The sequence below is a fragment of the Phodopus roborovskii genome, unplaced genomic scaffold (genome assembly GCF_943737965.1).
Source record: "Phodopus roborovskii unplaced genomic scaffold, PHOROB, whole genome shotgun sequence".
NCBI lineage: Eukaryota > Metazoa > Chordata > Mammalia > Rodentia > Cricetidae > Phodopus > Phodopus roborovskii.
Window position 1 is genome coordinate 28355560 of NW_026126517.1, and position 16941 is coordinate 28372500.

At 41.4% G+C, this 16941-nt stretch overlaps 1 protein-coding gene across 1 annotated transcript in view; it reads left to right on the forward strand.

The window, feature by feature from the left end:
- Positions 1 to 1527: 1527 nt before the first annotated feature.
- Positions 1528 to 16941, forward strand: part of Pou2af1 (POU class 2 homeobox associating factor 1) — a 23125-nt gene continuing 7711 nt past the window's right edge. The window contains exon 1 of the mRNA XM_051197455.1: positions 1528 to 1878. Within this exon, the coding sequence (XP_051053412.1) occupies positions 1863 to 1878 (16 nt within the window). The 5' untranslated portion in view covers positions 1528 to 1862. The remainder of the gene's footprint in view (positions 1879 to 16941) is intronic.

Here is a 16941-nt window from a genome sequence, read left to right on the forward strand (position 1 = left end):
GGGAACTCACAGCTCCTGGAGCTAAGCCAGGCCTGATGGGTGGAAACTTCTCAGTAGGCCTAAGGCTCTAATACACTGGCACCTACTAGACTAGGTTGGGTTGTGGTAAGCAGTCCCCACAGCATGGTCCCTTCATCATACTGAGCTCAGAGGGTTTTGAGTGAGGGTTGTTAATTCATGTAGGAGGGAGCCGTCTCTGTTGAATTGTTTTATTATGTGACTTGACCAGTGTTTCTCCTCAAGACCTGCTCTCAAGCCTACAACCCATTAGAGACTGTAATCTATAACTTCATTAGGTGAAGTTTTACTGGGGGTTAAGATGCCATATATAAAGCATAAAGCCTCCTTGAGGTCCCTACAGAGTCATAGGACAGTTTACCATCATGTAAACAACAGGCATAGTGCTCTAAGAACAGAGACAGGGGGACTGATAATTTCTTTCACTTGCCAAGGTGCTATTTGAGTTGGGTCTTGATGAAAGAAGGTGTGCCCTTCAGATGGGGAGACAGGGAGAGAGACACAGGTCAGTAGTTTCATATGAGCGTGAGTCTGGAGAGAGGAGGGCTCAATTGTGAGAGGCTTTCTGCATCTCAGTTCTGTGGATAAAGGGAGAAGTCTTCTTCTAGTGGTGCTGGAGGTGGAATGCCAGGCCTTACACATGCCAGACAAGCCCTGCATCACTGAGCTATAGACCTTTAGGTGAAGGCTTCTTAAGCTGGAGGATGGCAGGGTCACACCCAGAATGTATTAGATCATTCTGAGGCATCATGGAAGGCAAAGCTGCAAGGTCTCTGGACTACCCCAGAGGGCATAACCATGTGACCTTGACCCAGAAGCATGTGGGTTTCAGATACACAGTGGCAGAACATAGCCTCATTTTGTATGCACTGCAGATGGTGAGCCCATTACTCTTCCTTTGAGAAGCTTTCTATTAGTCATGCTGGGTGGGGTTCTGGGAGAGAAACCTTGGTCCTCCTTAGCCTAAAAGTCATTTTTTTTGGGAAATCAGCTCCGGCTTCTTTTTTAGAAGTCCCAGTGTCGACATCCTTTTTTTCTTGTTCGAGTGAATTGCCCCCCTTCTCTGAGGACCTACCTTCTGAAGGCCGACCTTCTGAACCAGTGATCCCGGCATCTAAATAATAACACTGTATCTTGCCATTTTACTGTGGATTGGGTGGAGGGGAGAAGCCGTTACATTTCAAAATGGAATAAACAGAGAAGCAACACTAAAAGAATGGGGAGCTTGTTTAGTGAGGCTTGAAGGGAGGACAGGTGTTTCCTCCCAAGTTGAGAATAGTGACCCCTGGGAATCGCCATTTCCCGTTGAGCAGGCACCCATGGTGAGGTGAGTCCTGCAATTGGCCTGGCACTGTGGAACAGTATGTGAGGACCGGAGAAAGCCCACTGTTTTCTAGATCGTCTTTTGGACGCCTACCTAATCACATAAAGAGCTCTGATCCTTGGCCTCATAGTCTACTCTCTGCATTCACCCAGACACTCACACTCTAGGGCTACACACCACTCCGTGGCTGTGTACGAATGGCTATGGTCTCTAGTGCTGTGTGGCATTTAGTCCCAGCTGGCTGGTTCTGTGTGTAAAACACTCTTCAGCCAGTGGGGACCTTAGGGGTGCACACAGTGGGGTGACAGTCAGTGTTGCTGAAGAAAAAGCACAGCCCTGCTTGGGGTGGGAGGATGTGATGACGTGGCTGGCGCCACTCAGCAGGAACGCAGGCCTTTAAAAAGCTGAAGAAACGGCCTCAGAGTAAACGGTGGTTCCACGGGAGGAAAGCACACCCAGGCACATTAAAGAAGCCAAACTGTCTGCTTCAAAGAGAAAAGGCAACATCCTGTCACAGGCCATGCTCTGGCAAAAATGTAAGTGGTTTGGTTGTGGCTGTCAGAGCCAAGTAAGCAGAGGCAGGGGCCAGGAATAGAGACTACTGGTGGTGACGGGAACTCTGGGTCTAAGTTCAGGGCCCGGGGAGCATGGAGGGCTGAGGTGGGTGAGATGGAGCTCGATGGGAAAACCAGCCTGTCAGAGGTGATGCTCATTTTCCAACTTGGGGGAACGAACTAATGTCCCAAGGTGGGACAGCTCATTGCACCTCCGGTTCTGTGCATGAATCACTGAGGTGAGGAAAGGGCAGTTTATGATTCATGAGACAGAAACCACATATGATACGGGTTTGGAGTAGTTCTTCACGTGAGGGTCTTTACTTTCATAGACATCTGCAAATTCGGCTTGTTATTTAGTTCTGTGGGTCCATTTCTAGCTGAATTCTGCCCAAGGTGGTTCCTTCCTATGGATGTGTTGACAGGATGGAAACCCAGTTGTTTGAAGCTTGTCTTCGCAGCTTCCTTCCAGCTTCTTTTCACTCTCTTCCTTATTCTGGGGCATGGTTAGATTTGTGTTCCACTGCAAAGGGCCTGTGGGTTTATCTTTGACCTTGATTTTTATCCCTGGAGTTGAATGGAACAAGTGTGAACTATATTTTCCGTTCTGTGGATTGAAAAGAATCGTGTGTTATTGATAATGGAAGTCATACAGACATTATCTACATTATTCCTTTCATGAGGTAAACAAAGTCAACTGAACAGTCTCACCAAAGTTGGACCTTAGCAAGGCTCAGTCCCATACTTCCTCAAGTAAGAGCTATTATCAAAAAATTTTCCTATCTTTCTTTGTTAGATGATTAACTCCTTAAAATGCCTTTCGTTAGTTTAAGTATACCATTCCTCAGTCAAACATATATAATAATCCAGATGAAAAGAAAAAGGCATTTTGGAGGGCTATATATATATATTTTAAATCTGAAAATATCTCTTCATTGATTACAATGTAACATAGTCACATTGTCACCAACTGTTTTCTTTATTTCTCAATCCCCATTCTCTGGAATTGATTTTGTTATTCATAGGTGACTCAGAGGAGCAATTTAAACATTTCTCAGTTCACAAAGTCCTATCATTGGTATCAGAGAGATTTCATCTTCAAAAATAAAATGAAGTGAACTTTAATTCGTATTGGAGAGTTTTAACGACTGACCTTTTCTAGTTTGGGTAGCATGGGACTCATAGCAGAAAGTGACCAGAGCAAAACCTTGTCCCTCTGGAAGCAGAGTGGCAGTCAGCACCATTGGAAATGCTATGAGGCAGATGGGTCTAAGTATCTTCGGGGACCCTATAAGTGTCAATATGCCTTCTTCCTTAGAGTTTCTTTTTTTTTTTTCAAACTCTTAGAGTTTGCATATTTAAAATTGGGTAAAAATAATCCCACCGTAAATAGCTGCTTTTAACAAGCTGATGGTGCCACCAGGATGGTACCAATTGCTCTGACTTGGCATTAGCTCCTGAGCTATGGGTTGCTTGCCTACACTGAAGAAGCTACCATAGTCTCCCATTGTTGATATCCACTGTACTTTTTTTCTCTAATGCCCCCTAAGAGATGAACAGAATTTTTTTTAGAGTTGTTAGAGGGTTTGCTTCCTGCTCACACCACCGGGGCCAGCCAGGTAGAACAGAATGCGTTAAAACAGTGACCACATTGTTAATTCACCAGTATTATAATTGGAGTGGGTTCAGATGAGAAAAAGTCAAAATTATATAAACTGTCCTTTGGGGCCTTGAAGGGGATGAGGAAAGGCCTTGTGCACTAGACCTATCCCTTTGCCCTGGACCCAAGGTCATCTGAGTAACTAAGACTTGTGGGAAACCTAGTAAAATCAAGGTAGTGCCATCAGCTTGCTCAGACTCACAGGCTGGAGGGCAGGCTGAAGTCAGTCGCGAGGAGTGCTGAGAAGGCACTTTCTTTTTTCAGAAACCACCCTTCAAGCATGAGCTGAAATGACTGTACCCTGGGTTAAGAAAGAGTTAAGAAAACACTCATAGCACACATGACACCTCCTCCCTACTTGGCCCAGGTACTCCTGCTAGTGGACTCCTGGTGAGCACAGCCTATGGTTAAGATGGGAGATTGTGGTGACAAAGCTCAGACCTGTTGACATTGAGATGTGGAAGCCTTGAGGTCCCAGCCCTGGGTGTCAGCAGGATAAAGAAGTTGGTCCATCTGTACTGGTTACCACTATCTCATGTAGATGAGAATGAACATCCACCTGACTAGGACAGCATAGTAGAAACAACTTGAAACAGCTTGAGCACTGGACTGGCTCTGACAGTTGGTTCTACAACTGAGTACTCTCTCCTCTTCTCACTCTTGACATGAAGATGTGAATGCCTGCCTCGAAAAGTCTTTGTGAGAATTAAAGTAAAGCATTGTACCTGCCACTGACCAATATTGTACATACTAGGAACATCAACTTGGGTTTTATGTTGACTATTATATTTTGTATGCAAGCACTTTCCATAAAGTTTGCTAAATTAAAAAAATAGGTTAATACACAAAGTAATGTGTTTCATCATGGCATCTTCATACATATTTGCCATTATACTTTGTTCTCATCTGCTCCCCACCCACATGTCCCTTCCTTCACTAAACTTATGTTGACACAATTTTTACAATGATTTCCATTAAAATGTTAAGATAGAGAAAACACTCCGTTATAAAATGTTAACTGTAACAATTAAATTTCACATGAGTTAACATGCCAGCTGTCTGGCAACTTTTAAAACTGTGAAGTTTGTTCAAAGTGACAAAAAAAAAAAAAAAAAAAAAAAAAAAAGTCAGGCCTGTGGTATGAAATCACATTGTGCCATCAGAGTATCCATTAGATCTCTGTTTTAGAGGCTGAAGTCAACAAAGCACTGGCTTGCTTAAAGGTGAAATACTAACTTGTAAAACAATTTGATTCACACATTTTCAAATGGAAATGACCAATATTACATGAATGAAAAATGTGTTTTTCAGTTCAAGTCCACATTTTAAACTCTTATTCAGATTTCAAGAACCTGAAGATTATTTTATCTAGATATAAATTTTTATTGAAATGTTGAATTTAGGAAAAAAAAAGAATGTAGACAAAGTGGAACTCATATGTCCAGTAAGCAGCCACAGGGGTCAGTTAATGCCCTCCTTCTTCTAACTGTCCCATAAGTCTGTCTGACTCATTGGGCTATGCCAACCCCTACCCCCCACCCATATACCTTTTCCTAACCTTTAAAGAGTTCCAGGCAAATATTTTTGGGTGATAGAATTTAACTGCATATTTCAAAGGTCTACAACAGAAGTGTGATAATATGGCCTGTGTGACAAATCGAGCTTATTGTCTATTTTTGTAATAAAGTTTTATTGGAACACAGCTATGTTTCTTGACTGGCATATTTTGCATGGCTGCTTTTGCTATAGCAGCCAAGTTGTGTAGGTGTAATGTTACTGTACAGGCCTATCTGGCTCTTTATAGAAGAAGCTTGCCCACCTCCCCACTTAGATGTCTGACTGGTACTTGAGACATTCATTTCCCCATGTTACTCAGTTTCTTGGACTTATATAGTGTTAGCATCAATGGTAGACAAAGCATGTGATAAATTATAGTTTGTTAATGACAACAAATTTAATTGATTAAAAGTCTTCTTTAGAAGTGATGGGACATTGTATAATAAATTCAATATCACTTGTTGGAATGGAGAAAAAACTGGAAGATACGATTTTCATCATTGTTTCTTGTATTAGGAAAAGATCTGTGGTGATAGTGAAAGGCAGGATTAACTGATTTTTCTCTGCATTGACTTGTTGTCTCAGATCTCATGGACTTGGCCATGTTTTCACTGTAGTCACTCAAGGGCCACTTAGGAACAGGAACTATTATTATTACCAAATCATTATGCCCATTTGCCTTTGTCAGACACCTGGAACAGATCAGACCGGTGTATCAGATAAATACGGACTCATAATTCTCACTAATAACGAGGTCTTACTTTTAGGATTTACATTAGGGTTCCACTAACTAGAAACTATATTTTTAAGAGTAAAGATACTAAGGGCTATACATGTGAATTTTGACACTTGGAAATCTCATGCATAAATTCAGATAATTTATAGCAGGAAGTAATTTAAACTGTGTAGACAGCTTCTAACTTTTTCATTCTAAGATACAACCTTTGCTTAATGAGCTCATTAAGTAAAGACCTCCCTTACCAAGCTTATACACTGAGTTACTACTGCTAATGCAGAGGAAGCCAAAGGAGAGATATAAATTCACAGGTTCCTTGTGCAGGAGAAATGGGGATAGGTTGGGGAAGACACACATCTCTTAGGCTGTTTCATTGCCTTTACTCAGGGAGCTATGAACAGATGTCTAATAAGCCCAGCCAGAGAACCAATGACAGACCAAAGTCACAATTTCATCCATGTAGGTTGGTGAAATTATGAGTTTATGTGACTTATTTACAGAAACATGGGTGACTCCCAAATATCTGTACCACCAAAAATTCCTACTTCAGCATGGGTAATGATTTCCCTAAATCTGCACAGATGGAGCCCCCTTTAGTTAGTCTTTAATTCCTGTAAGTTTAGTCTAGAATTTCCTGAGATAATGCTCACTGGGAAAGAATGACATACACCTGAGTGAGTAAGTGAGTGGCCTGATCAGGTGAGGGTCTAATGACTTTTCCTATACTTTGCTTCTATGGGAGAATGTGAGCAGGCTCAGTCTTGTGAAGGTCTCATGGATTTTTATAGGTGCTCTTGTTGAAAAAGAAACAACCATGCTAGTACCCAGAAAACAGTGTTCTGCAACACAAGAAAACAGTTTAATTGCTAAAAGAGCAAATGATTTTTCATGGTGAACATTTTTCTTGTCTTATATTTACTAAAGAAAAATGTCAGATATGTTACCCTAATTCTCAATATTTACCACCTCAGAAATATTGGAAATGGTCCTTCTGCTCATACATTCAAATCTGTTCGTTTAGGAAAAAAAAAAAAAAAAAAAAAAAAAGCAAGGTTGACTACACTTGTCCACTAAAAGTTTGGCTGTTTGATTCATTAAGAAGTTTTGTAAATATTTTCTTTTAACTTTCCAAATATAAAGTATGCGTGTCAGGTCCCCACCCCCCTTAATTTCCTCCAGTAGTTTAGTTTCCAGTTAAATGAAGATGTTCACTAATTTCTCTTGCTAGCTAACCAAACCAAAGTTGGGTAATTGATTATGGTTGTTAGATAACTCTCCCTTTGCAGCATCATTAGTAACTACTCTAGTTTTCTCATTTTTAGGAAGAACTTCTTGATAAGAGTGGGAAATGCTTTGGATGAAGTAACCTTCCCCAAAGCTCCTGAGCCTTGGTTGTGTGAGGCTGTGGAGAGGTGTTAGTCTTGTATTTATGGTGCATGGATTATATTTGCCAATCTACAGATAAACAGGCCTGGGGCTTTTTAGCCGGCTACCTAACCACTGTGGAACTAGTCTTTTTCCTAGCTAAGAAATTGATTGCAGGCTCTAATCACTGAGTTGTTTTATGCCCCTATTTAAAAAATTAAAACAAAGGTCCTTAGTTAATAGAAAGGAGTCTTATATATGCCCAGAGAAGTTCTTTTCAATATCCCCTACATACCAGGATGTTTGGGGAGAGATTTAAGGAATATTGATACGTTGGTGCCAACCCAGAGCTCTCAGTTCTGCCCCAGGAACAAGAATTATGTATACATTAAGATATAGTTTTCCCTTCATGGCTTATGGCAGGTGTACACTACCATGTTTGGCAGGAAGTAATGCCAAATTCATAGCACCACTTGAACTAGACAATGATATGAGAATAAATATTGTTTAAACTTTCTAGGCCTGGGAAATGTTGAGATAGAAAAGAGAGGAGAGAAGCAAAAGAATTAGAAATAGGAGCATGTTTTAATTATCTTTTCATTATCCCATGCTTGCATGGGATATTCATATGTACTGTACTTCCAATCCAATAGGGGAACTTCTAAAGAGTATGGAGTTATGAGTAAATTTATTCTTCCTGGGTGATTTTAATGTATAGGTCTTGAACTATTACTGGTAGTCCAAATTTGTGGCTTCATATATCATTGATCTTTGTACTGATATTAACAGAAAATGCTCAGTTCTTCTGACAGTGTTAAATGGCAGCTGTGGGGTGTAGGGCACTTAGTTGGTGGCACTCAGAGTATGACTTCTCTGTTGGATCAGTTTGGGTGACATTGGTTGCTAATATAGATATGTAACGTGATAGGAATTTAAGTGAGATTCTGGACTGTACTTCTTAACACATAAAAGAATTTCATAGTAGGCTTTCCAGGACCCTGTGGGGTCTCCGTACTGCACATAATATTCTGGCTTATTTTGTCTTTCTACTTTGATGTTTTTAGCATATGACCTCAAAATTTCCTGGTTGTCACTGTAACTCAGTCCACCAATTAATAATCATCAAATCTTGAAAGAATAACTGGGGAAAGAAAAAACAGTATCTTCCTCATTACTATCCCTTCTCCTAACAGGCAACCACTTTTGGCGTCTCATGGCTACTCCATCTACAGGGGAGAAAAACACAGTTATTTAGGCGGTCATATTACCAGTGCAAGGGCTGTTAAAAGGGAAGAAACAAGCAGGTGTTGGATGTGACAACTGTCGATCTTTGCCACACTTTGTACTATTTCATCTCCTTCTCATAAAAATGCCTTCTCAAAAGCATGGGTCCTGTTATAAGATATTCTTTTTTGATGAGGAAACTGAAGCTTAAATATTATACTAGTAACTCATCTATGAGATAAAATTCACTTGATAAGCTGCCCTGTCTCCTGCCACTAACCTGTGCTACCTACCTCCTAGGGCTTAGGACATGCATTTGGTGAAAGCCAAGGCTTTCCATGTTAGGTAAAGGCCTACAGTGAGATGAAACACAGCAGCCCATACAGATGGCTGCTCAGACCTCTAGGATTCATTCAAAATGTGTTTACTTATTGGAGAGAAAACTATGGTGAGTGGGGTTTTATTTAGAGCTATAAAGGGATATTGCTGCTCTTTGTTTGCTTTTAGGAGTTTAAAGATCAGCTTCAGGGACAAGCAGATAGGAGTTTGAGATCTATGTCTTACTGGCTGTGCTTCTGGTAAGTCTCTTCTTTTTCTGTATGTACTATGAATGTGGTTCTTCCTTTCATGGACTGTGGTGGGTGTTTACAACCATGCTTGGCAGTAAGTAAGCACCCAATAAGTAGTTGTTACTATTGTTATTTTGTCTCACTGAGGGCAGAGGTTATGTAGGCTAACTATAGATTATGATTTTTGAGTTTGACATGTGAAGTGGCAGGATGCATATTCATGGTCCTGTAATTATTAATAGGACTCAGGCCCAGGGTCAGTGCTGATGGCTAAGCTGATCAGTCTGAGATCCATTTGTCCATTACTTCCTTTCCACCCTTACCAGGTAGCATGGGGCTTATACTTGTGTTTGTTTTTTTAATTCACAAGTTTGGACTGAGGTATTTATAAGTTGGTTGTGAGGAGAACAACACTTGAAATGGTCAAGAAATAGCACTGATGGTACTGAAAACCGAAACAACAATGTGTTGCCTCCTTTTCTTAGTAATGGTTTCATTAGTAGTACTTTCTGGGAAGAGCTGGCAGCCAAAGACTTACAAGCCAGAATCATTCTCAGACTAGGTGCTGATGCCCAAAGGGAGTTGACCACCCTTTCAGAAAGTTCAATGACTCTTTAATCTACTAGAAAGAATCAAGCTTTACTGAGAAGGGAGATGATAATACAGATTCTTAAAAACCTCCTAGGAATGACAAATGTTGAACTGAAAAAGAGAGAAAGTGTTGAAAATGATAAATTTTAGCATTGGACAGAAGCTTTATCTGCTCAGGAAAGAAAAGTGTAGAAAGAAGGTCAATCATCTTTTCATTATGCTATGCTTGTGTATACTCATCCAGGCATCAGTGATGATGCCATGGGACATTTGTAAGTCATGGAGGACACATGATGGCAATCAGGTTCACTGATTACATTCTGGGAAATATTGTGGCACCTTAGCATTGAAATAAAAATCCAAAGATGTCTAGGCTGATGCTCATAAATGCTGTTCTCTCTTCAAATCAAGTAATTTTTCTCTCTCCAAATCAAATGGCTCATGGGATCCTAACATCAAAGTCAAGATAAAGTATCTGAGGTGGGGATGCCCAGAGCTTGACTTGCTTGTCAATTTCCTGATTTCCTTGCCTGGCATCTTAATCTTGTCCTAGGATTCTTAAGGCTTCTGACCAGTTCTTCACTCCTTTGGCCAAGAGCTCTGATAGCTTGCTTCAGTCTTGGCTTACAGAGTGAGTCACTGTGAAGCATGTTGTCTTAGTTTTCATGAAGCTTTGCAGCTGGGAAGGTCATGTCTTCAGTCATGTGGTTTTCTTGTGAATAAAGGGAGGAGGCAATTTAAAAAAATGATTCAGTGACATATTTCTCAGATTTGATACTCTAATAACCACTCCTGTAGGGTCCCTTATGAGGTAGTCTCCCATATCATTAGAGCCTCTGGTTAGTAAACCTGAGAATTGTTGCAAAAGCTCATCTCGACTACAAGTTATGTTTTTCTTCATGAGGCAGTCACCATGACTATTTTTACATGTGGACCAAGCCCTATACTACTTATGAGCAGTTGGATCTGAGCCTTAAATACAACCCCTGCTGCATCCATGAAGAGAGTAGTCCTTACCCAAGGATCTCAAGAAAAACTCATTCTCTTTTAAGACTCTTTAGCCTTGAAAACTAAAACTATGTATTGTTTAAGTCAAAAAACTAACAGCGGAGTATCCATCTCCCTCTTCAAGCTGCCTAACCACAGATTTTCTTCCTGAACTCTATCAGAGAGAGTCAATAATTCTAGATTCAGATCTTTATTTAATAAATAAAGATGTATTCCTTTTGTCTGCTCTATCCTTCCTAGTGGATTGGTTTGCTATAGAATTTAGGTTAACAGTAGGTTGGGTAGGTTTACTGTGGGACTGATGGTCAGGAGTTTTCAGATTAGGCCAACACACACACACACACACACACACACACACACACACACACACACACACACACACCTGTAATGTCCAATGTGTGAGTCAGTCAGGAATCTGCCTTGCTCTAACAGGTGATACAACCCCTGAGCACACTTTCTAGAATTGTATTCCCTGTTGTATGCATACCCACATATACACTTAACATATGATGTGTTCCTTGTTATCCAGACCCACTGAAGGAACAGCTGCACCCCAGCCTCAGCTGTCCCTGTGGCTGCCCCTCTTGTTTTAGAGACACACATTCCTTAAGGAGTGGCTAACATCTGAGGTCAGGACAAGGGCATGCCATTGTATTTTGTCTCTCACCTAATTGCTAGTACTCAAAAATATCTAAGGTATTTACTCTCAGAGGCAGCTTTAAAAATCCTTAAATATACTACAAGCCCAATTGTCTGGTGGCTTTTGAAGACAGAAATATGCTTTGCTTATACAATTTTTACGAAAGCCAATGCCAGGTTTTTGTCTCCTATTGAGGGTTGTTGTCTTTCAGTGAAGTCTCTGGTCAATCCTGTTCCACCCTTGGCTTCTCTATCCCCTCAGTACAGCTTTCTCTGGGGACTTTAGGCTCAGGTACTTGAAGGTGACTTCCAGGAGCATAAAAAAGACAAAGTGAAGCGGGCTTTGTAGGTAGCAGGGTCCTGGATATGTACAGATATTTAATCTCAGCATGCAACAAGATATGGTGAGTGATGGTGACTTTTTATTTGGCACCTATTATATGCCACATATATCAGTCCATACATAATCCTCATGATAGCCCTTTGAGACAGACAATGTTCTCATTTTACAGGTAGAGAAACTGAAGGTTACACAATTAAATTACTTTGCTGAGGGTCACATGGGTAATAAACCATGTAGTAAGCTTTCCACACTAAGTCTGCCAGGTCCTAATCAGTCAAAGGAACTTTGCATGGAACTGGACTTTTCTTCCCCTTTCAATTTAATTAGGTTCACCCTCATAGGGGTAGGGTATGGTTTTATCAAGGGTAACTCTATTCTGACTCAAAAGTCACTGAAAATTTGAGGCCCAGAAAATGATACTTAAGAGCTGGGGAGATAGTTCAGTCGGTAAAGTTCTTGCCATGCTAGTATGAGTACTGAATTTGATCCCTAGAACTGGCACGGTGGCATATGCAAACCATCCCTGTGCTAGTCAGCCTAGCTGAATCAATAAGTTCTAGACCAGTGAGAGACCCTACCTCAAAAAGAAAAAAGAAACATTTATGGTAGATGACATATAGACATCCATGTGTACCTACACATACATAATCATCCCTTACATCCTTCACAGATGCACACACACAAGAAAAAAATTAAAAGAAATTGATACTCAGACTGAATCTAGATAACTTTCATCTTATAATGAGTTATCAGGGCTGTTCTTCTGATAGGCTCATCAGCTAAGGGCAGCTAACAGTGAAACATCCTGAGGGCCCACCCAGGGTCTGTCACTTTGAGTGTCTTGACTGAGACTCATACTCTTACTTATACTCATGGTATGGCTCGAATCAGTGACCCCAGGTCTGTCTGTACACTGAAGAGAGAACTGCCTGTCATGCCTCTTGCCTCTCTCCTCTTTATACAGCCCCTAGAGACAGCTTGCTGCCCATTCAAGCCTTACTGAATCAGGTGGAAGCAGAAGTCAGAACTCTGCAGTTCTGAAGCGGATATAGCTTCATCATAGTTTGTAATTCTATATTTGCTTGTGTTATTAGTTCATTAAAGTCTACATATCCCACCTGAATAGACTGCAAGTTCCCCTAGTCTGATCTGCTCAACAACCATTTGCTAGATAACTGGTCTAACAAATGTCTTTCGGTCTTGACCCTGAATCAGAATGGTGTATCTGAGATAGGAACCCTTTCTGCTCTGGTGACCCTAGTTTCTATAAAAGGCAGACAGATGCAGCTGGTTTCTCAGGTGGACCTATCTGCTGTCATTTCAGTAGAAAAATGCCCAAAATAAAACCTTGCCAGGAATTGAGTCTCTCAGTTCTTGTCACTCCTCATGTGAGTAGATTTTTGGCAAGTTTCTTGTGGAGGACTCTATCACCTGGAAACCACCATTTTTTTTTTTTTTTTTTTTTTGGAGAATTGACCATCAAGAGAGACAGGATCCCATGGTCCAAGCCAATATTCCAACTGGAGGAAGGAAGGTTAGGATTGGCTCAGGGACCTTTAGATGACTGACCTTCCGTACCACATAGAGAAAGAAATGGGACATATAGAGCCAAGAAGAGGGTGTGTGGTGAGGCAAAAAATGGTCTATGTTGGAGTCAGAGGTGTTGAATTTGGTTGATGACACTGCTACTGATGAATGCAGTCCTTGGACAATTCACTGAGTATATCTAAGCATCACCCTCTTCATCAGTAAAAGAAGGGAAGGAGAGTAAACTTCATCTTTGGCTTGTTTCAGAGGTTGTGGTACAGCATCCCATGATACCATTTGTGTCAGAGGCTCTGAGAACTACACCACTGAACTTTATGAAACTGTAGGGAAGGATTTCAGAGTTTCTGGGAGTTAAGATTATGACTGGGGAACACACTGACTATTGCCACAAATCATTCAGCATTGAATGGGTATGCATGCAGAGATACATGCACAGAGATATGTGCTGCAGCTTTCTGAATCCTGCTACTCCACAGTGGATTTGGAAAGAGGGTGGACAGGTGGCATGGAAGGCACAGTGGGAACCAGGGGAAAGAAATCGTGGGTTGTGGTGTTTGTGAGGAAAGAGTCAAGGAACCTGGCTACATAGAGAACGCCACACAAGAGAACTGGGCCTGGCTTTGCCTGAGGTCACGGGGTGGGACATCTGTAATTCAATTTGGTGTAAATTGGGTGGGGAAATCTTTCTGTAGTATGTCAAGTCCTTCTGGCCAAAGAACAAAGTCTTCCTGTTTGGAAAAAAAAAAAATCAGTCATTGTCCATAAGAGCATGGTAAATTTGAGAACTTTGAGAGAACTTGACTCTAAGAAGAGCACCTGCAGTAGTGTTTCCATAATGAGTGTGAACAAGCCTGTGGCCTCCCAGAAGACCTCTGCTATCTCAGTCCACCAAGACAAACAAGACTCTTCACATTAAAGTGTCAGCAAGTTTTCAGATTTTGTTTTCAGTAGAAGCTGGGACAAGTTCGTTAGCCCCAGGCTTGAAGTCCTATTGTTCATTATTTGTTTTGGTTTTGGTACAAGTAAAGAGAGTATTAGTTGTCTTTCTTCTTAATGAGTTCTATTTTCTTTTGGATAATATTGAAGACCAGCAGTGACAGAAAACATTCACTGTGGTTATGCGGGGGGGGGGTGCGTAATTCCGAGAGTGTCTTAAGTGATAGTATGGGTCTAGGTGGCTTTTATCTTACAAAGTGACCGCTGAGGTTCAACTAGTTGCAAATTGAAGCTTGAGCAGTCTGTCAAGCTGGGACAGAAAGCTGCTAGAGCTTTGAGGACACCTGTTCTGTGGATCCCTGGTGAGGTAAATCCACATTTAAGGTACATATCACACAGGTTTTAGGGCAGAGTTCTTAATTGTTGTCTAGTCTGTTGCTTGACTGTTGCCCCATGGGAAATCTCAATGGGTGGGGCAAGGCCCTGCTCCCAGAAAACACCTAACAGACATGGGCTCTTTTAAAGCTGCTCTGAAAGACAAGTTACTGATGACTAGGACCTGGCTCCTGGCTCCTTAGTTGAGTGGGATGTGTATTGTGGTTTGCATGGGATTGTTAAATAAATAGGTGCTGACCGGTTTGCATGTTTCCTTAGTGAGATTTTATTATACCTTCATTGAGAAAACCTGAGTGCTTACTTAACTCAGTAAGAACCTGTGGAGCATGAGCACTGATACCAGAGTGCATCCTGGGGGCTGTGAGATGTGACCTGTTGGTTTCAAACTGTTGTGCTGTGGTGGGATGGCACCCTCAGGACTCCTCTTTTTGTGACCTGCAGCAGGTCTGGGTGTGTGGCAGGGGAAGTGAAATGCCCTCTGCTGACTGTTTACTTTTACTGCTCTTTTTGGAAAAAGGAAGCTCTGTGTGACCAAATGTGTGGGTTTTGCTATCAACTAGTCTTTTAGAACGTTTTATTTTTCTTCCTGGAATACTTTGGCAACTGATGGGCAATAATAAAGAAAGGCAGTGTGGTGAACTCCTGTCCAAAGAGATTCCTAGAGGTTATGTTCAGGCAGACTGGTTTTCCATTGTGATGGACTCTTCAGGCCCACAGAAACTCAAGGGTCTTTCACGCCACAGGAGGAATGGTGAGGAACCTTCTAGCTTTACTAGAACTCTGCCCAAAGCTGCAGTTTGACTCAAGAATTATTCAACTCTCTACTTATCACTAGTCTGGACTTTCTTCTTCTCTGATGGTACAGTATTGCTTCCATTTCTACTTTATTCTCTTCAGATACTATTTTAAAAATTGCTATTTTACATTTTGTTAATATTTTGCTTTAAAAGTAAGTCCTGAACTATTTCAGTGCAATTATTGGAAAGTTAGATCAGTTCAAGGACCTAGGAGCCCCAAGCAAAAGTAATGGTGACGTTGGACAAACTTCATTTCTTTCTCCAAATTTTCATAGTAGGCTCAATTCTGTTGCTGGCAGCAGTTGGGGTCACAGTGTTTACTGGGGAATTATGCTGATTGTTACTTTCCATAGATTAGTGCTGAGGACCCCAACTGCAAGTTGTCAGCCTGCAAATACTCTTGTCTATTGAGCTTTCTAGGGAGACATTTTGATGCTTTGACTTCTCATATATCAAGGGGCTTTGCAGAGACAATCTCAGAGGCATCCTCACTCTTGCCTGCTCAGGTAGAGTCAGTTACAGGACTCTTTGTCAGCTGGCTACAGACACAGAGCTGTGGGAGTGTCCCAGGTGTACTAGACCAGGACATTTATGTTACCAGGGCACATCTGTTAATTCTGCGGGTTCCAGAGATGATGAGACATTAAAGAGTGCTACACCATTTCTACAGCATTTCCCCAAAGCTACCTTGGTTCTAAGATTTTAAAGCAACAGGGGCCAGGAAATCCTTATTTCACAAGAACTGGAAGTACCCAGCTAGTCCCTTTCTAGCCACGTGCACGGTGTGTTCAGTTCAAGAGAGGAAATAGGAGCAGAGAGGGAATGGGACCTGGAGGCCTCTAGGCTCTTCCCCAGAGTTGTACATGCAAATCAGAGGTCCATCGGCAACATGATCTGATCTGGGCTGAGATGTATGTGTAGTGTCCCCCTACTGAATTCAGTACTTAGACCTTCTCCTTCCTTTGACCCAAACTTCATTAATTAGATTTTTTTTTTATTTCTGAGGGTACAGTATCTCAGGTTAGGCTCAGGTTAGGAATAGAAGGAAACCTAAGAGGAGGTAAGCATAGATTGAGTGACATGTCTGTGAAGAAAGCTATTGTGGTCATGAATGATCTGAGAAGGGAGCAGGATGAAGCAGAGGCAGAGATGCCTTACTGTCTCTTATGGCAGTCCATGCACACTTGTGTCCATGAGTAGCACTCAACAGTGTTCTATGGACAAGCAGCACTCATGCACTTAGAAGGAAGATTGGAGGTTAAAAACATGCTCCTATTTTACAGATAAGGAAACTGAGGCCTAGAGTCATTACATAAATCTGGGGGTTTTCCACTAGTGACAGCCCATATTTGAATGCAGGTATTTTTTGGCTCTTAAGTCTGTTGTCATTGCTGTTTTCAACAAAGACGAAGGTGGTCTCAGGGCACAAAGACTATGTTGGTTCTTTATGATATACACTCTGTGTCAGCCCAAACCTTTCATTTGTTACATTCATCTCATTGGTAGGTATTTTATTGCTTATTTTCTCTGCTATACTTTACAATCCACATGTGCAGGGCCCACATCCACATGTGTCCAGAAACATTTTTGGAAGAATGAGGAAGGGACTCTGACACGAGGGTCATCTCCTACTGGGATGTTATGGAGCAGCTCTAGTGTTAAGTCAGGGATGACGT